The 26,398-nt window shown below is 43.4% G+C and overlaps 1 protein-coding gene across 2 annotated transcripts in view; it reads left to right on the top strand.

The window, feature by feature from the left end:
- Positions 1-26,398, top strand: part of smg1 (SMG1 nonsense mediated mRNA decay associated PI3K related kinase) — a 139,319-nt gene that overhangs the window by 88,875 nt on the left and 24,046 nt on the right. For both annotated transcript variants that reach the window (XM_073060535.1, XM_073060534.1), the window contains exons 46-51: positions 2,552-2,745; positions 4,218-4,390; positions 5,175-5,454; positions 9,659-9,931; positions 10,230-10,464; positions 12,667-12,893. In XM_073060535.1, coding sequence (XP_072916636.1) covers positions 2,552-2,745; positions 4,218-4,390; positions 5,175-5,454; positions 9,659-9,931; positions 10,230-10,464; positions 12,667-12,893 — 1,382 coding nt within the window. The remainder of the gene's footprint in view (positions 1-2,551; positions 2,746-4,217; positions 4,391-5,174; positions 5,455-9,658; positions 9,932-10,229; positions 10,465-12,666; positions 12,894-26,398) is intronic.

Here is a 26,398-nt window from a genome sequence, read left to right as displayed (position 1 = left end):
CAGAACGAGGGGTCACAGTTTAAGGATAAAGGGGAAGCCTTTTAGGACGGAGATAAGGAAAAACTTCTTCACACAGAGAGTGGTGAATCTGTGGAATTCTCTGCCACAGGAAACAGTTGAGGCCGGTTCATTGGCTATATTTAAGAGGAAGTTAGATATGGCCCTTGTGGCTAAAGGGATCGGGGGTATGGAGAGAAGGCAGGTACAGGGTTCTGAGTTGGATGATCAGCCATGATCATACTGAATGGCGGTGCAGGCTCGAAGGGCCGAATGGCCTACTCCTGCACCTATTTTCTATGTTTCTATGATCTGCCATGCCCTGCCCCCAACCTCATGGTTCCCATACCCTGCACTGCTCGTTTCTCCCTCCTACCAAAGAGTCACAAACCTAATACTTCTTGGTAGGCCTGTTGTTTCTGCCTGACCTGGCCTGTTCCTGCCCCACTGAACTCGTGTTTGCCTAAGTTTACTCCGTTTTGTCCCCTTTGGTTCAGTCACATTTTACCTACATCTGTGATGCTTCACATGCTTTCCATCACTTCAGTAACTTTCAATTCCTTATCCTGGGATTGCCTTATTTTCACTATGGTGCCTGGTTCCTAAACATTTCCATCCTCTATCAGGAAAGCCTTAAAGCTCTCCAGTTCATTCTAACCAGTACTCCTTCCCTGTCTGGCAGAACTGGTCCCTATCTGTGACAGTTTCTCTTCTGACTTGTCCCACTTTCTCCAAACTAAGGGCCCAGGGCACTCACGTGGGCTGTAGTTATGCCGCTTTTTCATCACTACATGGAGCAGTAGGTTCTAAACCTCCACTGATAATGCTTGCCAATTTTTCCTCTGCTACATTGACAACTGCATTGGTGCTGCTTCCTACACTCATGCTGAGCTCGCCAACTTTATCAACTTTTTCTACAACTTTCACCCTGCCCTTAAAGTCATTTGGTCCATCTCTGACACCTCTTTCCTCTTTCTCAATCACTCTTTTACATATCTACTGACTCTCGTGCTGGACTTCTTCCCACCCTATCATTTGTGAAAATGCTGTTTCCTTCTCCCAATTCCTCAGTCTCTGCCACATTGGTTCTCAGGATGAGATTTTCCATTCTCGAACATCTGAGACCTCTGGTTTCCCTTCCACCACTATCAATGCTGCCCTCACCTGCATCTCCTCCATTTTGTACACATCTACCCTAACAAAGTTCGCCTTGTCCTCGCACCCCTGAAGCTCTGTATCCAACACATCATTCTCTGTAACCTCCGCCATCTTCAGTGGGATTCTACCATGAAGCACATCTCCGCTTTCTATAGGCATCTCTCTCTATGACTCCTTTGTTCATTTGTTGCTGATCTCTTCCTGGCACTTAACCCTGCAAGCAAGGTAGGTGCTACACTTGCCCCTACATCTCCCTCACTACCATTCAGGACCCCAAACAATTCTTAGCATGTGAAGCAATATTTCAGCTGCAAGTCTTTCGGCATCATCTATTGTTTCTGGTACTCCTGATGCTGCGCCTCTATATAAGTGAGGCCCGATGAAAGTTTGGGGGGGGGGGGACTTTGTTAATCAAGTTTACTGTCAGCTGCAAAAGGCAAGATTTCTCATAGGCCACCCATTTTGATTCTAATTTTGCATTCCTATTCTGACATGTCTGTCTATGGCCTCCTCTGCTACCATGATGAGGCCAAACTCAAATTGGAGGCACAGCACATCATTCTGTCTGGATAGCCTGATGGCATGAACCTTAATTCAATTTCCCAGTAAACTCTATCCCCTCCATTTTGTCTTTCTAATCCCCGTTCTGATTGCTCTTTCACCCCTTCCTTGTCCTCACTTGCCCAAAATCTCCCTTTGATTCCCCTCCTTGCCTTTCTTCCATCGACCACTGTCCTCCAGCTTCTTTATCTCCCCCTCCCTCCACCCACCCTCACCTATTTTCACCTATCACCTGCCAGCTTATACTACTTCGCCACCCCTCTCCTTATCCTGGCTTTTGCCCCCTTCCTTTCCCATCTGGATGAAGGGTCTCAGCCGGAAATGTCAGTTGTTTATATGCCTCTGGATGCTGCCTGACTTGGTGAGTTCCAGCAGCATTGTGTGTGTGTTTCTCAGGATTTCCAACATCTGAAGGATATATTGTGTCTAAAATTGGGAATCTGAAAAATTGAAAAAAAAAATTCAAGTATCGAAATACAAACTTTTGAAAATCTCCAGCTGCTCAAACATTATATTCAAGAGATTTTAGGTCTCTTGACCTTTTCTGTCCTTGCAGTTAGGATATTTGGTGAAAGATCATTGGTGAAAATTTGTTTTTCCCCTCATTGATGTTGACAGAGCTAATTTTCATTTTCATGCCAGAATATTTGTTGGAGCTTAAACCTGAATGGAACTGGAATTAGATTCATCACTATGTCATGAAATCTGTTTTACAACAACAGTACAAACAATTCTAAACAGAATAGACAAAAAGATGCTAACTTGTTTGAATTTGAAGATATCTTAAACTGTACTTTTAACAAATTGCTCTTTCCTTCTATCTCTTTCACACAAGGTGACCTGGTTTAAGAACAGAGATGATATGCTGGCAATTATTCCTAAACTTGATGCAAGCTTGGAGGATTATCTGAATCTCCAAGAGCATTTGACAAAAGTAGAGAAACTCCAGAGTAAATTGCTACAGGAAATAGAATTTCTGGAAGGAGCTGAAAATATTTCTGACCATCCAGCTCTTACATTGGAGCAAAGGTATCAATTTAATCCTCTTGGTAATTTTTAGTTTTGCTTACATTTCAAATCTTCCTATATTTCAGTAAGTAGTATAAATATGTTTGATAGCCTACCAAATTGAGCTACAAATGTAAGTTTTTAAATGACATTATCAGCCAAAGGATCTGTTTCTGTTCCTGTGCTGTTCTGTGTTCTGTTAAATCATGTGCAAGCAGTTTGGTTTCATTTGAATTGATATAGTGGTCAGCTCAGACATTGTGGGCTGAAAAGCTTGTTAATGTGCTCTACTTTTCTCTATTCTTTTCTAAGGCAAAAATATTTAACAGTTTGAAAGTGCTTCAAATATGTTTGAACTGAATGTTTTCATCAAGAGATCTTATCAATAGAGTGACTTAATAATCAAACCTGTTACAGTATGCATGAGCCAAAATGTATTTTGCAGTTTAAAAATCCCATTTACTAATGAAACAGAGCTTGAGCCACTCACAATCTGAGGGAGGGAGGTGGATGCCTCCAATACTAAATTTTTTTTTATATATAGTGGATTTTATTTTCTCCTGCCCTCCTCCTTTCCATAACACTGCCTTCTGCGTGGATACCAGCGTATGGGCATCAGCTAAGATGCTCTACCTGGTTGTTGCTTGCAATTCTGACATGAAGGTATTGCAGTTCAGTTCAGCTTGGTTATGCACTTGTTAAAGCTGAATATTTTGTATTACTGTCCTTCCTCTGAACTGAGACAAAATCTGCAGATGCTGGAAATCCAAGCAACATGCATAAAATGATGGAGGAACCTGGCAGGCCAGGCAGCATCTATGAAAAAGAGGGAACAGTTGACATTTCGGACTGTGATCCTTCGCCAGAACTTGGGGGGAGGGGGGGGTGGGGAAGATAAGTCAAAGCAAGAAGGTGGGGGAGGGGTGGAAGAAGAACAAGGTGATAGGTGAAACTGGGAGAGGGGCGGGGTGAAGTAAAGAGATGGGAAGTTGATTGGTGAAAGAGATAAAGGGCTGGAAAAATGGGGAGGGGAGTCTGATAGAAGATCGTAGAAGACCATGGAAGAAAGGGACTAAAGGGACATGATGGGGCAGGGAAGTTGATAGTGTGGGAGAGGAAAATGGGAATGGGGAAAGGGTTGGCAATTACTGGAAGTTCAAGAAATCGATGTTCTCGCCATCAGGCTGGAGGCTACCCAAATGGAATATAAGGTTTTGCTTTTCCAACCTGAGTGTAGCATCATCATGGACTGACGTGTCGAATATTCTGCACTATACCTTGTGTTTGTGCATTGTTTCATTCTGTGACCTAATAGAGAGCAAAGGAATGCAGTTTTATGAAAATGTTTATTAATATGTTAATATTTAAAGATTAGGCTGTTGTTAAGAGGGACATGGGTTTTCCTTGTCCTTTTATGGCAGAATCATAGAAGCAGTGTTCAAGTAAATAATTTTTTCAATGGTATGCATCTTGCTACTTTGTTTTCCATTCAGATATTCAGAACATACTCAGCTGCAATCTCAGCAGCTTGCTGTACAGGATGCTATTCAGGTGAAACTGAATGACTTTGAACAGTGGATTACACAATATCAGGCTGCGTTCTCAAGCTTAGAAGCTACACAGCTTGCAAGTCTGCTTCAGGATATCAGCACACCACTGGACTTGGGTAATGGCTATTCATTACTGAACCTCAATAATTAGACATAGTTTGCAGCAAAAAGTAGTTAAGAAGTAGACTTGAGCTTTGAATAGTCGAGCAAGATTGTGTTCTATTTGAATGCACTTAAATACGTCCTTATGGCACCTTCTGTTTCCATTTAGGCAAATGACAGTATTTCTGTTCAACAAGTATTTAGCAGGTTCAGGATTAGTGACAGTCTGTCATGCTCAGGTTTTTAGTGCCAGTTTGGCAGATTTTCCTGATTATTGGATGTATTGCTATTAATTTCCCTAACATACTTTTGGTTCACAGAGATGATGAACAGTATAAAAAAAATTTCCTGTGAATCCAGTGAGTTTGAAGAGATTGCAGGAACCAGGCTCCCAGTGAGCACAAATAAGAGCATGGCAGATACCACCTGATGTGCCAAATGCTGAACCATCAGGGTTTTTGAATAATTGGATAGCAAATTATTGGAAATCTATTATAACTCTGGTTCTGGTGCTAATGATTTGTCATGTTTTGTATAAAATGTACAAAGCACATTTAGCATCTATCTACAAATCAGATTCAATATCCCTAGCAACAAACCGCAGGTTTACTTTAAATTGAATAAAATTAGATTGTGATAACTGGGAATTGTTTTCCTTTTTTAAAAATTGTGTAAGGAATTGATCTTGGGCAAATGAAGGTACACTTTAAGATTTACTTACTGCTAAATAACTTCTTTCTGATTTTACCATTCATCTGTAACCTCTCCTTCTCACACCCCAATCTCATCTTAATATAGGAGCTCCAAGCTATGTTCCAGCAACAACATTTCTCCAGAATGCTGGTCAGGCACACTTAATCAGCCAGTGTGAGCAGCTGGAAGGAGAGGTTGGAGCTTTGCTACAGCAGCGTCGTACAATCTTACGTGGATGTTTGGAACAGCTTCATAGCTATGCTGCTGTAGCCCTGCAGTACCCAAAGGCTGTCTTCCAAAAGCATAGGATGGAACAGTGGAAAACATGGATGGAAGAACTGATATGCGAAATGACAGTGGAGCACTGCCAGGAGCTGTACAGAAAGTAAGTGCCATGTGAATTGTGATACTAGTTAAGTATACTTTGTCGGCTGTAAACTGTTACAAAAATACAACTGAATTCTGAATGGACTGACCACTGCAGGATTAAGCTTCAGTCAAATCGTTATTGCTGTTTTCTGCTCTAATGGATAAATAGGTTGTTGTGGTCATTTCTGATCATGCTCCATTAATACGTTTAAGGACATCAAATGAAGATGAGGTGTGTTGTAATTAAATTTGATGGCCTTAAACTGATTTTCAAGATTTTATCACATGAATGGAAAGGCGTGGGGTAGCTGGTGCTCTGAAACTCTGGATTTTAAATCATAATTTATACTTCTCATTTCTCCATTTGGCAAAATCAGTAATTTAGTCCACTGAGCTCTCAGCAATCTGGTCAATCTCAATCCCTCACTATCTCCTTATAACCTATTTTCCCTCATCCATTCTCACATCTAAGGGGCAAGTTACAAAACCTAGCCTACCAGGGCATCTTGGGATATGGGAGGAAAACAGAGCAAGTGGGGGAATATCTATGCATTCACAGGGAGAGCAGGCACACGTACAACACACAAACAACATGCAAGACGTTGGGTCTCACGAGCAGTGCAATAGCACCAACTGCTGTTAGAAAGCAAGTATTTTAAAGACAGATGATATTCTATAGTTCTCTTTCAATTGTTTTTGCTTAGGAACACAGATAGCTTATTCAGCTCATCGGGTTTGTTCAGCACTTCAGTGAGACCCTGCCTCACAACATCTTAATTCCATTTGCCTGTCCTGTTTCATATTCCTAAAACAATTAGCTAAGAAAAATCTATGTCTCAGAATAAGTTTATTGAACTGGCTTTACTGGTTTCTTTGCAGGCATCCCAAATGCCTGTCATTCTTTATGAACATGTTTTAATTCCCAGATGAGTCCAAATGTCCTAGTTATAACATCATGACACATCCCTTGCCTCAGGCTTTCCCACGAGTGGGGAAGTATTTTCTGCAGCCTTTCAGTTACATTCAAAACTAATTAGATCACTCAACTTTCAATGTTCTGAGAATGCAAGTGTAATTTATGAAATTCAATGTAATGTTCGTTAAACTTCTGGATATTTTTGTATTTGACCACTACAGTTCTGTGATCTGTGTATGTGAACTCTTAAATGCCTTTGGACTTGGCTATTCTGTTTCGAAATATGATTGAGACAGTAGTGAACAACTGCATATAACTGCACTGAAACCACTATTGTGTCTTTACCTTGTCTGCCTGTCATCCATGCTACCAATCCTTGCAGTACCCAAAATGAAAGTGTATAGCTGGCCTAAGACTCTGTTTGCATACATTGGCTTTGTTGAAACACAGAAAGATAGAAAGCCTTACAATACAGGCCCTTCAGCCCACAAAGTTGTTGCGAACATGTCCCTACCTTAGAAATTACTAGGCTTACACATAGCCCTCAATTTTTCTAAGCTTCATATACCTATCCAAACGTCTCTTAAAAGACCCTATCATTTCCTTCTCCACCACCATTGCCAGCAGCCCATTCCACGCACTCACCACTCTCTAAGTAAAAAACTTATCCCTGACATCTCCCCTGTACCTACTCCCCAGCACCTTAAACCTGTGTCCTCTTGTGGCAACCATTTCAGCCCTGGGAAAAAGCCTCTGGCTATCCACACTATCAATGCCTCTCATCATCTTATACACCCCTATCAGGTCACCTCTTATCCTCCATTGCTCCAAGGAGAAAAGGCCGAGTTCACTCAACCTATTTTCATAAGACATGCTCCCCAATCCAGGCTATATCTCCTCTAAATCTCCTCTGCATCCTTTCCATGGTTTCCACATCCTTCCTGTAGTGAGGTGACCAGAACTGAGCACAGTACGCCAAGTGGGGTTTGACCAAGGTCCTATATAGCTGCAACATTACCTTTTGGCTCCTAAATTCAATTCCACGATTGATGAAGGCCAATACACTGTATGCCTTCTTAACCACAGAGTCAACCTGCGCAGCTGCTTTGAGCATCCTATGGACTCGGACCCCAAGATCTCTCTGATCCTCCACACTGCCAAGAGTCTTACCATTGATACTATATTCTGCCATCATATTTGACCTACCAAGATGAACGACCTCACACTTAACCAGGGTTGAATTCTATCTGCCACTTCTCAACCCAGTTTTGCATCTTATCACTGTCCCACTGTAACCTCTGACAGCCCTCCACACTATCCACAACACCTCCAACCTTTGTGTCATCAGCAAACTTACTAACCCATCCCTCCACTTCCTCATCCAGGTCATTTATAAAAATCACGAAGAGTAAGGGTCCCAGAACAGATCCCAGAGGCACAGCACTGGTCACCAACCTCCATGCAGAATATGACCTGTCTACAACCACTCTTTGCCTTCTGTGGGCAAGCCAGTTCTGGATCCACAAAGCAATGTCCCCTTAGATCCCATGCCTCCTTACTTTCTCAGTAAGCCTTGCATGGGATACCTTATCAAATGCCTTGCTGAAATCCATATACACTACATCTACTGCTCTTCCTTCATCAATGCGTTTAGTCACATCCTCAAAAATATTCAATCAGGCTCGTAAGGCACAACCTGCCCTTGACAAAGCCATGCTGACTATTTATGATCATATAATGCCTCTCCAAATGTTCATAAATTCTGCCTGTCAGGATCTTCTTCATCAACTTACCAACCACTGAGGTAAGACTCACTGATCTATAACTTCCTGGGCTTATCTCTACTTCCTTTCTTGAATAAGGGAACAACATCTGCAACCTTCCAATCCTCTGGAACCTCTCCCATCCCCACTGATGATGCAATGATCATCGCCAGAGGCTCAGCAATCTCCTCCCTTGCCTCCCACAGTAGTCTGGGGTACATCTCATCTGGTCCCGGTGACTTATCCAACTTGATGCTTTCCAAAAGCTCCAGTACATCCTCTTCCTTAATATCTACATGTTCAAGCTTGTCAGTCTGCTGCAAGTCATCACTACAATCACCAGGATCCTTTTCCATAGTGAATACTGAAGTAAAGTATTCATTAAGTACCTCTGCTATTTCCTCCGGTTCCATACACACTTTCCCACTGTCACACTTGATAGGTCCTATTCTTTCAAGTCTTATCCTCTTGCTCTTCACATACTTGTAGAATGCCTTGGGGTTTTCTTTAATCCTGCCTGCCAAGGCCTTCTCATGGCCCCTTCTGGCTCTCCTGATTTCCTCCTTAAACTCCTTCCTGTTAGCCTTATAATCTTCCAGATTTCTATCATTACCTTTTTTTTAGCTTTTCTTCTTGACTAGATTTATTACAGCCTTTGTACACCACGGTTCCTGTACCCTATCATAACTTCCCTGTCTCATTGGGACATTCCTAAGCAGAATTCCACACAAATATCCCCTGAAATTTTGCCACATTTCTTCTGTACTTTTCCCTGAGAACATCTGTTCCCAATTTAAGCCTCCAGTTTCCTGCCTGATAGCCTCATAATTCCCCTTACACCAATTAAACGCCTTTCTAACTTGTCTGTTCCTATCTCTCTCCAATGCTATTGTAAAGGAGATAGAATTATGATCACTATCTCCAAAATGCTCTCCCATTGAGAGATCTGACACCTGACCAGGTTCATTTCCCAATACCAGATCAGGTACAGTCTCTCCTCTTGTAGGCTTATCTACATATTGTCAAGAAACCTTCCTGAACACACCTAACAAACTCCACCCCTTGGTCTCGGGAGATGCCAATCAATATTTGGGAAATTAAAATCTCCCATTACAACAATTCTTATTATTACACCTTTGCAGGATCTGTTTCCCTATCTGCTCCTTGATATCCCTGTTATTATTGGGCGGGCTATAAAAAACACCCAGTAAATTTGTTGACCCCTTCCTGTTCCTAACCTCCACCCACAGAGATTCCGTAAACCATTCCTCCATGACGTCCACGTTTTCTAGAAGGTTTCTGGATGTGAAATATGAATTTGTGGGGAGAAAATGATCTTGATAGCACATCTTTGCAAAAGGTATGATGATACCTGGTAACAAATACCCAAAAGGAATGATTGACAAAACCTTTCAGAATAAATTTGGGTTAACTTTACAAGTAGACCTGCAACATAATTCTGGGCAGTGAGACTGGAAACTGCTACCATATGATATTAAAATAACTGGGAATTATTGATGTATGCAATGTTTATTTTCTAGGTATGAGATCCAGTATGCTCCCCAGCAGCCCACAACAATCTGTCAGTTCATAACAGCAACTGAGCTGACTCTTCAACGTTTTGCTGCAGACGTGAACAGTCGGTTAATCAGGCAGGTTGAGAGACTGAAGCAGGAATCGGTAACAGTCCCCGTTTGTGAAGAGCAGCTAAAGGAAATCGAGCGCTGCATAAAAGTTTTTCTCCATGAAAATTGTGATGAAGGATCCTTAAGCCTAGCTAGTGTCATCATCTCTGCCCTTTGCGCATTAACAAGGTATTGTCTGCCCTGCTATAGATGTTAGCTTCGTTCTGCAGCCAGCATTTAAGAAGTGCAAATGTTTGAGCTTTAATAATGATATTCATCATCCAAATTAGCTGTTTTTTGTTGAATGCTATTTAGTTACGCCAAATATAAAATGATTCCAGGCATTGTTAAAACATCTATCTCACGAATCTGATGTTGACTAGAGAATTAGGCCTATTGATTTTTATTGCATGTTTTACTTGGAGTAAAATGAAGAGTTTTGCACAGGATCGATATGGCTACCGTACAGTCTACTGTTCTGTTTCAGGCGGAACCTTATGATGGAGGGAGCTGCATCAAGTGCTGGGGAACAGCTGGTTGATTTGACTTCCAGAGATGGTGCTTGGTTTTTGGAGGAGCTCTGTAGTATGAGTGGCAATGTCACCTGTCTTGTGCAACTACTTGAACAGTGCCAGCTGGTTCCACAGGATCTTGACATCCCAAACCCTGTGGAAGCATCCGAAGCAGTTCATTTGGCTAATGGAGTGTACACTTCCCTCCAGGTTAGTGTTGGGATGTATAGCTGGCAGAGTACATTTAATCCTGTGAAATGTGAATTGTTAGCATTATGATGGGAAGAATGAGAAGGTGGGATATAAAGTAGTCAATACCATTTTTTAAAAAAAAGATTACAAGAGCAGACATTGTATCAGAGTCAGAAAGACGTGCTGACCATCAAGACCCGATTTTCATTAACCCTACACTAATTTTTTAAATATATTTTTCCCAGAATCTCATCAAGTCCCAGATTCCACCATTCATCTACACAAGGATAATATGCAGTGGCCAATTAGTCTACCAGCATTCCTACATCTGTGGGATGTGGCTTATGTGCGTTATACATTGGAAGTGATAGGGTGGTAAAATGTTTGAAAAAGCATGTAAAGGTACAGAAGTAATAAAGCATCAAATTACTTACACTGGAGTGTCATATCCAGTTATAGCCACATTCACAGGAAAATGAGGCAGTTTTGGAAAAGGTGCAGAAGAGATTTACGTAAATAATTTTGTGGATGAGATGCTGGTTGTGTAGCTTGGGGAAACTTAATTGTCCTTGGATTAGATAGTGTTACGAAAACCCCGTAACCAGGTAACTTACCAGCAAAGATAGATGGGTCAGCTGAGTCGGATGCTACTATTTTCAACCGTTTTATTCAACAAGGGCACAAACGTATGGTTAATACAAAACATTCAGATCATCAAAACTCAATCTAAAACACCGGTGTAATAATAATCATTCAAAACACAAGCTCGATCGTCGTCTAGGGGTAATGTAGATTTTATATCGTTCACTGGATATCTAAAAGTCTTTTAGATCACGGCAGTTTCACTTAGTTGCCAGCGGAAGTGTCGCGTTGGTGCACTTTTAGTTAGAAAGACAGAGAACATGAAGCATTTACCCGACAGGTTTTCCAACCTGTAGGAGGTAGTCGGAAGTCTCGTTGGGGGAATGGACTCTCATCTGTGGCTTCCCCTGTAGCTAGGCCGTCTTCCGTGGTGAAGTCGCCAATCCCAGGCAAGGGAAGGACGCACACGAACCCCACCACCGGCTGTAGCTATTAAAACGCTGTCGCAGGATTTCTAGCGTTTCTCCTTCGTGTGTTTCCTTGGTGCATCTGAGGGTCCTCCCCTCAGACCCGCCTTTATACTTCTTCACGGGATCGCAGGTGTCAATCAAGTTGCAGGTAATGCGATCTCTCTCTCAACCAGCCCACTTTGCCCGAGGGCTTTTCAGGTGGTCTCCATGAGACAATAGTCAAAGTCACTTTTATTCTGCTTCTTGGGAGAACGTGGTCTTTCGCACGTCTCTCTCTCTTGGGTCAGTTGACCCCCCCTTAACTAGAGTTCTTGCGATTTTCACAAAGGAGGGGGCCAACGGCATAACGATAGATAGATAGATAGATACTTTATTCATCCCCATGGGGAAATTCAACTTTTTTTCCAATGTCCCATACACTTGTTGTAGCAAAACTAATTACATACAATACTTAACTCAGTAAAAAAAATATGATATGCATCTAAATCACTATCTCAAAAAGCATTAATAATAGCTTTTAAAAAGTTCTTAAGTCCTGGCGGTTGAATTGTAAAGCCTAATGGCATTGGGGAGTATTGACCTCTTCATCCTGTCTGAGGAGCATTGCATCGATAGTAACCTGTCGCTGAAACTGCTTCTCTGTCTCTGGATGGTGCTATGTAGAGGATGTTCAGAGTTTTCCATAATTGACCGTAGCCTACTCAACGCCCTTCGCTCAGCTACCGATGTTAAACTCTCCAGTACTTTGCCCACGACAGAGCCCGCCTTTCTTACCAGCTTATTAGAGAAGGTTCTGGGGATATTTAATTAAAAAAAATTTTTAATAAATAAAGGTTGCTAGAGAAAATGTTTCTGTTAGCTGAGATGTAAAGAACTAGGTATAGAATAAAAGTTATTCACAGAAAAATCAAAAGTGATGCTTTTGATTAGGATTTGAGCTAATCTACTGGCACTGTAACAGAGTCAGTTCAATTTCAGCATTTAAGAACAATTTGCACACCATTGAGAGAGTGGAATCAGTTTGAATTCTCTTCTGCAGAGTAGGTATAGATTTAGCAAACTGGCCTCCTTCCACACTATAATTATTCTGTGATTCTGGAGGGTGTTCATGTTCTGGCAGAGTTGAAAATGTTTCATTTTGTTAACATTCTTCCATCTTTTTTAACAGGAGCTAAACACCAACTTCAGGCAAATCATCTTTCCAGAAGCCCTTCGCTGTATGATGAAAGGAGAAAATACTTTGCAGAATATGCTTAATGAGCTGGACAGTATCATTGAACAGACAACCGATGGTGTTTCTTTGCAAATGCTCATAGATTCTCTGCAGGCTTACCTTAGAAATGCTGCAATGGGATTGGAAGAAGAAACCAATGTTCATTATATTGATGTCACCAGGTAAGTGCAAGTATTTTGGTATTAACAGAAGGGATTATAAATTATATGTAACAATGAAGCAGTCACTATTGTGGTCGTAGAATTGCCAGCTTAGTGCTCCCAGTTAAAACTATATGGATGTTTCATTAGGTAGGTTTTTAGCTTGGAAAAGGATTGTTAATAAGTCTTTGTAAATATAACTGTCTCCCACAACTATTTCAGTACAAGTGTAGTTCCGCAATGAGAATAATTTGTAAGGCTCATGTTTATTGTGCAGCGTTGCATGCACTTAAGATTGGAATGACCAAGCCCTCTTTTCTTCTGGTAAAGAGGTTACACACAACTTATGTGCATCCTCGTTAGCATGTAATAGACGTAGCAAAATAATGTCATAATTAATGTCTCAGATCAATCCTCTGCAGTCCTCCCACATATACGTAGATTGTGCTGGAGGATCCCGAGTGTAAAATCTTGGAAGTTTAAAGATCATCCTCAACAATAACAGAGCCCAAGATAAGACTAGCAAAGGCTACCGCTGAATCATAAATACTTTTGTCCAACCAGAAAAGCTGGGTTGCTTATCCACCCTCACAGAAGCTGGTCTGTTTTCATTTATCCTACATGATGCCAAGAAGGAAGTGAAAGCAATAGGCTCAGAAAGTTAATAGGAGCACACAATTAATTATCTTGGCTGCAATATTGAAGACCTATGTTCCATAACCAATCATACATCTAATCAAGCTGTTCCAAGACAGAGTACTGGCATCCATCCAACAATGTGCAAAATTGCCCCCAGGTCATTATAGTAGTATTATCAAATGACACTTTCCTACCAGTAATTCACCTGAAAGTCTGCAGTGGTTCAAGATGACAGCACATCTTTTTCAAAGGCAGTGTGGGATGAATAATGTATTTTGATAATTCCGATGGCGTCCACATCCTAAAAAATGAATTTAAGGAAAGTTTTTTGCTGTTTCTAAAATTTTGGTCCATGAAAGAACAATGTGCAGTCTTAAGACACAGAAGCAGAATTAGGCCATTTGGCCCATCAAGTCTGCTTTGCCATTGCATCATGGCTGAATTTTTTTTATCCCTTTCAACCCCATTGTTGCCTTCTCCCTGTAAACTTTGGCACCCTTGCAATAATTATATTGTGTACATACTTTGAAAATTGTTCCTGTAAGTTAACAATTTATGTTTGGGATTTCTGTATTTGTGCATTACTTTTAATATTAATCAAACTGTGTCTTTCACACCCAAAATGCATTGGACAAGGATGATGTACAGTTTATCAAAATAGTATTATAAATATGCAGATTTCCTTAAAAGGACAGTTGTCAAGACTTTTTAATGGTGAACATTCATTTTTGAAAGTTGACCATGGAAGTGCAAAGTTGCTGCCAAGCTGCTGTTTTAGAAGCTTAGTTCTGCATAATTGTGTCATGTTTGCATTAAAGTTCTGGCCACTTAGCTCACAAGGAAATATTAGGTTTAATAGTTATGTTAATAGTGTGAATAAATTATAATAACAGCCCAAAAAACTGCCTGATACTGGAACGTACAAACACGCTGGAGGAACTCAGCAGGTCGGGCAGCATCTATGGAAACGAGCAGTCAATGTTTCGGGCCGAGAACCTTCATCAGGACTGAAGGAGGAGAAGGCAGGGGCCCTATAAAAAAGGTGGGAGGAGGGTGGGAAGGAGAAGGCTGGTAGGTGCCAGGTGAAAAACCAGAGGAAAGATCAAGGGGTGGGGGAGTGAAAGCAGGGAGGGGATAGGCAGGAAAGGTGAAGGAATGTAAGGGGAAAGCACTATGGGTAGTAGAAGAAAACAATGATGAGACAGGTGATAGGTGGCTGGAAGAGGAGGCAGAGTGAAAGTGGGATGGGGGAAGGGAGAGGAGGGAATTACCGGAAGTTGGAGAATTCGATGTTCATACCAAGGGGCTGGAGACTACACAGATGATATATGAGGTGTTGCTCCTCCAACCCGAGTTTGGCCTCATCATGGCAGTAGAGGAGGCCATGTATGGACGCTCTCCCAGTTGCCACCCACTTCAACTCTGCTTCACATTCCCATTCAGATATGTCCATGCATGGCCTCCTCTACTTCCCTGCTTCCCCTCCCCCACCCCTTGATCTTTCCTCTGGTTTTTCACCTGGCACCTACCAGCCTTCTTCCCACCCTCCCCCCACCTTCTTTATAGGGCCCCTGCCTCCTCCTCCTCCTTCAATCCTGACGAAGGGTCTCGGCCCGAAACATTGACTGCTCGTTTCCACGGATGCTGCCTGCTGAGTCCCTCCAGCGTGTTTGTACGTGTTGATTTGACCACAGCATCTGCAGTGTACTTTGTTTGCCTGATACTGGAGATGTCTCCAACTGTATTCTGATTCCTTCAGATTTTAATCATTGGTAGATTAAGATTTCAAGTCAAGTCGTTTTTTATTGTCATTTCAACCATAACTGCTGGTACAGTACACAGTAAAAGCGAGATAATGTTTTTCAGGACCATGGTGCTACATGAAACAGCACAAAAACTACACTGAACTATGTAAAAACAACACAGGGAAAAAAACACTAGACTACAGACCTACCCAGGACTGCATGAAGTGCACAAAACAGTGCAGGCATTACAATAAATAAGCAAGACAATAGGCACAGTAGAAGGCAGTAAATTGGTGTCAGTCCAGGCTCTGGATATTGAAGAGTCTGATTGCTTGGGGGAAGAAACTTACATAGTCTTACATAAGAGCCCGAATGCTTCGGTGCCTTTTCCCAGATGGCAGGAGGGAGAAGAGTTTGTTTGAGGTGGTGCATGGCATCCTTCATAATGCTGTTTGCTTTGTGGATGCAGCGTGTGGTGTAAATGTTTGTAATGGCAGGAAGAGGTGCCCTGATGATCTTATCAGCTGACCTCACTATCCGCTGTAGGGTCTTGCAGAGATGGTACAATTTCCGAACCAGGCAGTGATGCAGCTGCTCAGGATGCTTTCAATAGAACCTCTCTAGGTTATGATGAGGATAGGGGTGGGAGATGGACTTTCCTCAGCCTTCGCAGGAAGTAGAGACGCTGCTGTGCTTTCTTTGCAATGGAGCTGGTGTTGAGGGACCAGGTGAGATTCTCCACCAAGTGAACACCAAGAAATTTGGTGCTCTTAAAGATCTCTACTGAGGAGCCATTGATGTTCATTGGGGAGTGGTCACTCCGTGCCCTCCTGAAGTCAACAACCATCTCTTTTGTTCACTTTCAGAGACAGGTTATTGGCTCTGCACCAGTCCGTTAGCCGCTGCACCTCCTCTCTGTATGCTGACTCATTGTTCTTGCTGATGAGACCCACCACGGTCGTGTCATTGGCGAACTTGATGATGTGGTTCGAGCTGTGTGTTGCAACAGTCGTGGGTCAGCAGAGTGAACATCAGTGGACTGAGCACACAGCCCTGGGGGGGCCCCCGTGCTCAGTGTGATGGTGTTGGAGATGCTGCTTCCGATCTGGACTGACTGCGATCTCCCAGTCAGGAAGTCTAGTATCCAGTTGCAGAGGAAGGTGTTCAGGCCCAGTAGGCTCAGCTTTCCAATCAGTTTCTGAGGGATGATTGTTTTGAATGCTGAACTGAAGTCTATGAACAGCATTCGAACGTACGTCTTTTTTGTTCAGGTGGGTTAGTGCCAGGTGGAGGGTGATGGCAATGACATCGTCTGTTGAGTGGTTGGGACGGTACGTGAACTGCAGGGAGTCCAGTGAGGAGGGCAGTGTCGTGGTTTCTCGTGCCCCACAAACGACCAGGAGACGCCGAAGATTCTTCAAGAAGTGTTAAACTTTAATTTGCAAATCAAAGCTGAGACAGTCATTGAGCAAGTCGCTGATTGCCCACCGATCCTTGTACATAGCATTTTTTATAGCAATCTCCTGGTTTAGTTGCATTAGCATATCCAATTGGTCTACAGTTGTGTAGCACAAGTACATCCGCCACTATTGTTTCTACCCATTGACTTAATCATGTTCTAATCTACATCTTTTAGCTACCTCTCATTAACACCCCATTATCTTCTACATTCTTAAGATTTCATTCCCCTTCTAAATTGGATACATGCATAGCAAATAGCAAACTCAAAGCTGACTACATAGTTTTGGTTACACAGCAAACAATGCAACTTTTATACTCCAATATATTCCCCCTTTGAGACCCATAGGGTCTCACACAGAGAAAGAAGACTAAGAGTCCGCGCACAAAAGCCCCAATAAACTCAAGCACTTATTCCCAAATCTCGGGTTAAACTATAATTTTCTGCACCAAGACCTCAAAGTATTCTCCCTGTTACCCTGGGCCGCTGAGCCAAAAACCTGTCCCTTTGTACCTGAGACAGGGAAAAAAAACTCAGAAGCCCTTACAATCTACTCCCACACTGTCGTTTTGCTCTTGTTCATCCTGCAGGTGTTGTAGGCTGTAAAGATACATTTTCGGTGTTTCTTTCTCCACTAAGCTTGCTTCAGTAATTGCCACGAGCATCGGAAATTGTTTGGTTGCGGCACGTACTACAAGAGACTTGAGACAAGGAAGAAAACAGCATAGCACAAGCGCACAGCTCAACAATACAATACTGACAGTTATTGCCATTTTAGTCAGCCATGCTCCCCATCCTCCGAGTCTACTTTCTAACCAGTCAAATAACTGATGTCCGGACCCTGCATTCTGTTTAACTTCCTTTCTTAGACTTTTCAACTTATACATTGCCTTAGTAAATGATCTTCTGGACTAGTGTTATTTGGTATAAAAGTACAGCACTTCTCTCCAAACATCACACAAACTGCGAGGAAGCCTGATATAACATACACCAATATGGGCACATTGGTGCGTTTCTCATACAGCTTTGATAGCAGGGATCAGTTATAACACAAAGCTTCAGGAAGCAAGCCTTAATCGAACCTGAACACTGTCGTTCACATTGCTCCCTATACTCTCTTTGCCACCGCGTGCAAGTAGAGGAGTTACTTGCAAGTGCAAGTGGGAACTACATGCTGAGCGGGGCTTTCCCTTGAGCACAGGTAACAATTCTGTCTCTTCATCATTCCTGCCGTGTAAGTTGCCCATTGATACCACTGATTAGTACATGTCTGTAACCATGGCGAGGAGGTAAGTGTTGTGCTCTTCTTTTCTGTAGGTTCTGTGGGGACTTAACAGTCCCATTCCATATCTGCCACACTAATGGTTTCCAAGTCTGCACTGGAGTATGTGGGTGCTTTGTCCCCAGGGGCACGACTGGTCGTTCCCAGCTCATCCCCATTATCTGAAGAAGCCCTACTATCCACCACCACATCCTGAGGGTCTTCAGGCCCGTCCTCAGAATCAAAAATTTCCCTTACTAATTGATCAAACTCCTGAGGTGCAGTGTCAGCTTCTTGTTCCTCCTGTCTGTCTCCTGCTAACTGCTCTTCCGCATCACTTACCTTGGACACCTCACCTGATTGCCCTTGCGGGACTGCCCTCGTGCAGTGGTTCAGATGGTACCAGGTGGAGCGTCTTTCTACCTGAACTGCGGTGGGTGATACCTTGGTCACTGTAAAGGGTCCTTCCCTTCTTGGCTCGTTCCACTTTCTCCGGAAAACTCGCACGTAAACCTGGTCTCCTGGTTTGATTGGTCCTTCCCCTTGTACGGTCTTCGGCTCTTTCTGTTTTTCCTGTGCATAAATAGACCTATGTATCATAGTTAGCTGCTGCATGTATTGTTTCAATTCTATTTCCAATTGTTCCAAACTAGGTCCTTTATACGGCCCTCTCCACTGGGGCACTGGCATGGGCCTCCCAGTGAGCATCTCATGCGGAGTCAGGCATGTCATTTGATTAGTTTGCATGCGGTAACTCATCAATGCTAACGGTAAAGCATCGACCCAATTAAGTTTAGTGTCTGCACAAATTTTGTTCAGTTTGGCTTTCAGGGTTCCATTAATTCTCTCTACCATGCCCTGCGACTGAGGGTGGTATACACATCCAAATCTTTGCTTTATCCTCAGCGCTTGTAGTACCAATTTGACCGCTTTCTGGATAAAAGCTGAACCATTGTCTGAGCTAACTTCTGTAGGTATTCCAAACCTTGGGAGCACTTCATTTGTCAGAAATTTTACCACTGTCTTTGCCCCTTGATTTCTTAAAGGTACCACCTCCACCCATCTGCTAAATCGATCAATTACTACCAGCATGTATCTTTTTCCTCTCGCTGTCTTTATCATGTCTACGTAATCGATCACTAGATGTTTAAATGGTCCTTCAGGTACAGGAATGTGACCTATTGGGGTTGTAATTCCCTTCCGAACATTATTCTGTGCGCATACCTCGCACTGTGACAAGACAAAGTCCACTGACGCCTGTAAATAAGGTGACCAAAAACCATCTTTCTTTATTTTCTTTATCACTTCCCCCCCCCTTGCACAATGGTCAATCCCATGCGCTTCTGAAATCAGAATCGTCAGTAGAAGGGTGAGCGCTACCAACAAACCGTCTTCCATGCTCCACAAGCCTTCCGGGTTCTGCTTGGCCCCCCTTCGTCTCCACATTGTCTGTTCTGCCAAAGTTGCCTTACCTTGTATTTCAATTAGGTCCTCTACCACAGGTTCTGGAGCTAGACTTACCTAGGGGGCAATGACAGCTGATGTACACCCAGACGCTTTTCTGGCTGCCTCGTCCGCAGCTTGATTTCCCTTTGTTATTACATCATTTCCCTTTTTATGTGCCTGGCATTTTACTATAGCCAATGCTTTAGGTTTCATTATGGCTTTTATTAAGTCTAGAATTTGCTGACAATGTTGTATGGGATCTCCACTGCTTTTTTAAAAACCTCTCTGTTTCCACACTGCCCCGAACAAATGGCATACTGCATGAGCATATGCCGAATCAGTATAGATGTCTACTTTCTCACCTTCCATCATTTCACACGCAGCTGTCAGGGCTTTGATTTCTGCTAGTTGGGTGGAACACGATTGGGGACAGGACTCCATCCTAATAATCTTATAGCTGGACTGATCCTGCTGCACTACTGAGAACCCTGCATGATTTCCATCATAATCCCTATAACAAGAGCCATCTACGAACAGAACCTTTTTATCTGCATCCTCTAGTGGTTCTGACCGTAAATCAGCTCTCAATTTGGCAAATGCCATCGTCTTCCCTACACAATCATGGGGTTCTCCTTCATAGCCCAAAGGGACAAAATCGGCTATATTACTGGTAGTGCATCTCTGTATAGTTATGTCAGGAAATGTCAATAGCATCTGATACGCTGCTATCCTGGCTGGCGTCAGCACAAATTTCCCTCTTTCCAGCAATTCTGCTACTTTGTGGTGTGTGTACAGAGTCACAGGATAGCCCAGGGTTACAGATGATGCCTTTTCATATGCATAGTACAGCACCGCCAATCCCTGATAACAGGGTGGATACCCCTGAGCCACCTCATCTAGTCTCATACTGTAGTATGCTATCGGCTGCTTTGCTTTTCCTGTGCCTGTCTCTTGTGTTAGAACCACTGTGACATAACCCTCCTGTCGGTTGGATGCATACAAATGAAAAGCCTTCTCGTAGTCAGGCAAAGCTAATGCTGGTGCTGACTGCAATTCCTGCTTAATAGTATTGAAAGCTAACTCCGCCTCTCCATTCCACTGTAAGCCGTTCTTCAAATTTGTATGTCCTGCTTCTTTCATTATCTTTCTCAAAGGTGCCACAATCTCAGCATATTCTATCCAATCTGAGCTGTACCCTGCCATTCCCAAAAACGTCATCATCTGCCCTACAGTCTGGGGTTTTGGGGCCTTAGTTATTGCCTCAATCTGATCTGGTGCTCTCTCCTTCACCCCCTTGGATATTACCCTGCCTAAGTATTCCACTTGCTGCGTGCAGAATTGCAGTTTCTTTTTGGATACTTTATGTCCTCCGTGCGCCAGCTTCTCTAACAGAGTTATAGTGTCCTGCTCACACTGTTCCTTACTGTGGGAGCAAATCAACAGGTCATCCACATACTGTAACAATGTACTTTCCAATGGCATGCCCTCTAGGTCTGCCTTCAACACCTGATTAAAAACATGTGATGAATGTTTAAACCCTTGCGGCATTCTGGTATAGGTATACTGAGCACCTCTAAGTAAATGCAAACAGATACCGACACTGTTCGGCTAGAGGAATGCTGAAGAAAGCCAAACACAAATCAATCACTGAAAAGTAACTTGCTTCTGGTGGAACATTAGTCAAAAGCGTGTGTGGGTTGGGGACTACCGCTGGCCAGTCCTCTACCACATCATTTACCGCTCGCAAATCATGCACCAATCTCCACTTAGATTTATCTGCTTTTAAGACCGGCAGCAACGGGGTATTGCATGGACTGTTTGTTCTTTTAAGCACTCCTATTTCAAGCAACCCCTGCACTGTCGATGCTATTCCCTCTTCTGCTTCTGGTCTTGGAGGGTATTGTGGTCTCCTGGGTGGAATTGCTCCTTTTTTCAGCCTTATTTCCACCGGACTAGCTGTTTTTATTTTCCCTACGTCCGTGTCATGCTGTGACCACAGAATAGACGGCAACTCATCTAACCTTCTATCTTTCTGCTAGCCTCTTTCCTTTCCCAGCAATGGCATGTGTGGTTGGGGAGTTATTTCGACCCCTCTCACTGTCCCTACCATATCTACACTTACCATTATTTTAATGCAATTGTTGTCTTCTGATATCCACACCTCTGGCGTGATTTTCCTCCACACTGTTACGGTTTCAGCACTCTTAACTAAGGGTCCTAAGTCTTTAGACTGATATCCCTTGTTTACCAACAACGTTACGTGGGGCGCAGCCTCCGGTATCCTGTACCATTTTTCTAAAAAGGTGTTCCACTTAACTTGTAAAGCTGCCCCTTGCTTTCCAATTATCACAGCCTCCCCTTCCAGGTGATGTTGGGTACATGCCTCCAGGTGCCATCTCTCCTCTAACTCCCTGTTCTGAGTCTCGTCAAAAATCACTGCACAACGTAGCTCAGATTTGGGCATTACAGCCCTGGGTAATATAGCCTGCACGCCCTTTTTCCATTTTTCCCAGGTTCCCTGAATCTGATCTGCGATGTCTCCTATCCAAAAGACATTAGCCTTCTTGTCTTCTCGCACTATCAATTGAGCCCCTGCTCTTTCCACACTCAGCCCATTTCTGGTGCATTCTAATTTTAATTCCAGTTTCAATAAGGCATCTCTGCCTAACAAATTAATCGGAGTTCCTTTAGATACTAGCACCGGCAAAACAGTTCCTTTATTTCCCATTCTCAACTGCACTGGAGCCGTGCACTATGTCAACTGTGTTTTCCCCGAGAACCCTACCATCTTAATAAACTTTCCTGACATGGGAAGGTGAAGGGCATACTGTGGCTGTACACAAGTGTACGTGGCTCCAGTATCTATCATCATTGGTGTCATTTGCCCTTCTAACATAACCTGAACAGTGGGTTCCTCGTCTGCCTCCCTTGTTATCATTGGGTAATGTCCCTTCCCACTCGAGTTCTCGGGGCACCCCTAATACCTCGCATAGGGGTTCACAGGTCCGCTTGGGCCTGTGGGGGCTGGTCCTTGGCTAAACTTTAGTTCCCTTCTTATCGGTTCCTGCTGGTGTGTGACAGGCCATGGTGTAAACGGACAATCTCTTCTCGTGTGACCTGGCTGATTACATCCCCAGCACAATCTCTCTACCTCTCTTTCCCCCTGTTTCCTCACTGGTCCCCTCTGCCCATAGCTCCTCTGTCCCCCTCCTTGGGACTTCCAGTCCTGTCTGGACTGTTTGAATTTAGTCTGTTCCTGATAGGGCATTTGTGGGAATGCTCCTCCAAAGACGTTGATTATTGGCATGGGTTTTCCGGCCCTTGTCTTACAGTATGATCGGTTCCTCCATATAGCGGTGCTTCTTCCAGTTCGATGGCTGTACTCGGACCGGTGGTTGCTGGCAGCATTTTTTTGCTTTTCTCTTTTTCCTTTTTGAGTTCTTCAAGCTGCATTTGTATTAACTTGCTTTGCACCTCTTCCTGCTGCTCAGCCAACCTTTGTTTGTCTTTCCGGTATTTCTCAACCGCATGGACTACTTGGTCTCTAAATTCTTGTGGGGTCATTGATGTCAGCCCAACCACTTCCTCCAGTTTGGATTTTACTTGCGGAAACATTGCATCCAAAATGCTATGTTGGAACAGTGTGGTGATAAATAAGCTATTTTCCACCTCTTGCTCAGTCTCCACCTTTTCAACTGGTTTTCTACATAGGCTGCTGAGTTTTCAGTGTCTCCCAGTGGATCTCCCTTTAAGGCTTTGGGGTCCACTTTGGGTGGATAAAGCTTCCTGAGGGCCTGCCATACCCTCTGCCTCACTCTGTCAAACCCGTCTCCATCAGTTCTTGGGTCGTTCGAGTTTACTATGCCAGCCATTTCCATTAGTTCGTTAAATTTGGAGATTCCCATCAACCTTATCAATAGTGCCTTCAAATCTTCCATAGCCAATAATCGTCCTGCCGTTTCTTCAAAGGCTCTAATCCATTTCCCTTCTCCTTCATGTAGATTGGGCAGAGTATTTTTCAGCCCTTCTAGGTCCTGGGATCCCCAAGGGATATACTGCACTTGTCCTGATCCTTTAACTAACAATGGCATCATTCTTCCTCCTTCTTCCCACCTGCCCTGGCTCTCCTCCTCGCCTGACTCCCCATCTGTCTCAGGGTATGTCTTTACTGCCTCCCACACAAATTTCTCCGGGGTCCTCTTCTTCCCTCGGTCTCCCTGTGGAGTCCTTTCTTTCTGTCCTGATTCAATACTTGGTTGGCCCCTGGAGTATTTTTCGCATCTCCTCTGGCAATCCCCTCTCAGTAACTTATCTAGCTCTCTCTCTCTACTTCCGCAAGTCGCTTCCCTACCGCCTCCTTCTGCTCTTCTAGGCTTCTGCCTCCGACCTCTTCCCCACAAATTCTCGCATCCTCTCTCTCTCCACTTAACTCTTGCTCCTCCAATTAGTCACCTTCTCTTTCTTCCTGTCCGTGTCTGTACACCTGTGGCAGGGACTCCTCATGATCCTTACTCGTGCTTGATTCCCTTCTCTCTCGTGTTTCTCCAAGACTCTCATCTCCTATCTTTTTTCCACTTCCTCTTGAATGCCTCATCTCTTCCTGCCCTGATGAGCCACTTTCTTTTCTAGTCTGTTTATTTCTATGGTATAACCCAGGGGTGTCAAACTCATTTTAGGTCACGGGCCGGATTGAGCAAAATGCAGCTTCATGCGGGCCGGATCAGTCGGACGCGTGCGAACGCAGCTTTCGTTGCCTCCGTTTTTTCAGCCTGCTCTCATGTGTCTCAGTCTCTGCTATAACTACAAAGTGTTTCACTTTACAAATTCCGTTTCTTATGAAGAAGACTGCCGAATAAACACTAAAAACCCTGAAAACCTGGTACCTGAATAAACTCAGCATTAGCCATATCATACGCCATAGGCGCTTCGATTACTGGGGCCAACTTTAATAGTAATTAGATATTATCTCGCGGGCCAAAGATAATTCCACCGCGGGCCGGATTTGGCCCACAGGCCTTGAGTTTGACATATATGGTATAACCGATACTCCTCATACTCCTTTTCCTCTCTCAAGTATTTCATCCGTTCAATCTCTTCTTTCATTTCTCTCTTTGCCTGTTCCACCTTTATCCTTTCTGCCTGTATCTCCTTCCATATCGCCGCTTTTTCCTTCTCGTGTTGTCTTTTTTCCTCCTCATTATCCCAAACTTGTACTTCTCACTGCATGTTTACTGTTCCTGTCAGCAGGGGGCACTGCTTAGGGGTTCCTTCCTCGTTATAGGGAGGGGGCTTTACTGTCTCTTTCACATCCGGGTACGGAGCTGAAGCCAGCTTCTCACTGTACCTTCCTCTCTCTCTCTAACAGGCTGTTTCTCCAGCACCTTAGTGTCTTCCTCGCTTGTAATCAATATTCTACCTGTCCTCCTCAGCCTTTCTCCCTCCGTTCTGAAGAGTTTTAGCACTTCCATTTCTCATTCTCTTTTTTGCCCTCTTTTCTTAGATTTATCTTTTGGTTTGTAATTTTTAATTAGTGCCTCCATTTCATCGCACAAGCTTATATCAAACGTTCCTTCTCTTGGCCATTTTGTGACCAGGTTTTTGGTTCTCTTTTCCCATTTTTCTGAAGTTTTTGTGATCTCATATTTATTTACCGGGATTTTTTTGCTCAGAATCTCTACTGCCGTTCCTTTACCTGTCATGTTGTTCTCTCTTTTTAAGGTATTTCAGGGATTCACAGTTTGTTTACTGAATAATATTATTTACTCTAATTCTATGCCTAGTCAATCGTCTATCTACCAGCGCTTTAAACTATATATTGGACTATCCTTGCTTCCTATTCTGTTCTGCCCGTACAGACCTCTATTCAGAGCGGTATCCACAAGGATTTTCTCTATTTTCCTTTCCCCACCCGTTCAGACCTTCATTTCATACGAAGCGGTATCCACAGGGACTTACCAACACCACGTGGAATTTTTCTTAACTTCTTATTAGCTTATTTGTACTTACCCTCACTGCAGTGTTCTTGATCAATCCTCTGAGCCTCCTGTTAACCCCCAATTCTGCCAGATTCTTTGGACCGGAGAGACCCTTCGGCAGTGGTTCCACACTTCTGAGACTCCAAGACCTCCCCAAAACCAACAGAATTCTTAGTCCAAATTGTCGCAAAAAGCGCTTACCTTTTGTTTGGGTGCACCCTTAATTCTGTTAGCCTTGTGGGGGTCCCTAGAGGACTGGGAAGCGTCCCCAATCTGCCGTTTCCTTTCCGCGGGTCTCTTTCCGGTCCTGTCACGGTCGCCAATTTTGTCGTGGTTTCTTGTGCCCCACAAACGACCAGGAGACGCAGAAGATTCTTCAAGAAGTGTTAAACTTTAATTTGCAAATCAAAGCTGAGACAGTCATTGAGCTAGTCGCCGATTGCCCACCGATCCTTGTACATAGCATTTTTTATAGCAATCTCCTGGTTTAGTTGCATTAGCATATCCAATTGGTCTACAGTTGTGTATCACAAGTACATCTGCCACTATTGTTTCTACCCATTGACTTAATCATGTTCTAATGTACATCTCTTGGCTACCTTTCATTAACTCACCATTATCTTCTACATTCTTAAGATTTCATTCCCCTACTAAATTGGATACATGCATAGCAAATAGCAAGTTCAAAGCTGACTACATAGTTTTGGTTACACAGCAAACAATGCTACTTTCATACTCCAATAGCAGCAGGGTCTTGATGTGCCTCATGATGAGCCTCTCGAAACACTTCATGATGATGGATGTGAGTAGTCATTGAGGCAGGACACTGAAGACTTCTTTGGCACGGGGACAATGGTGGCGGCCTTGAAGCACATTGGAACGTTGGCACTGCTCAGGGAGATTTTGAAGATGTCAGTGAGAACATCTAGCTGTTCTGCACATCCTCTAAGCACTCTGCCAGAAATATTGTCTGGTCCCGCAGCCTTCCGTGGGTTGACCCT

This window comes from Hemitrygon akajei, chromosome 11, assembly GCF_048418815.1.
Source record: "Hemitrygon akajei chromosome 11, sHemAka1.3, whole genome shotgun sequence".
In the NCBI taxonomy this organism is placed as follows: Eukaryota; Metazoa; Chordata; class Chondrichthyes; order Myliobatiformes; family Dasyatidae; genus Hemitrygon; species Hemitrygon akajei.
The sequence above is the reverse complement of the archived record's forward strand: the minus strand, read 5'-3'. Positions and strand labels throughout refer to the sequence as shown.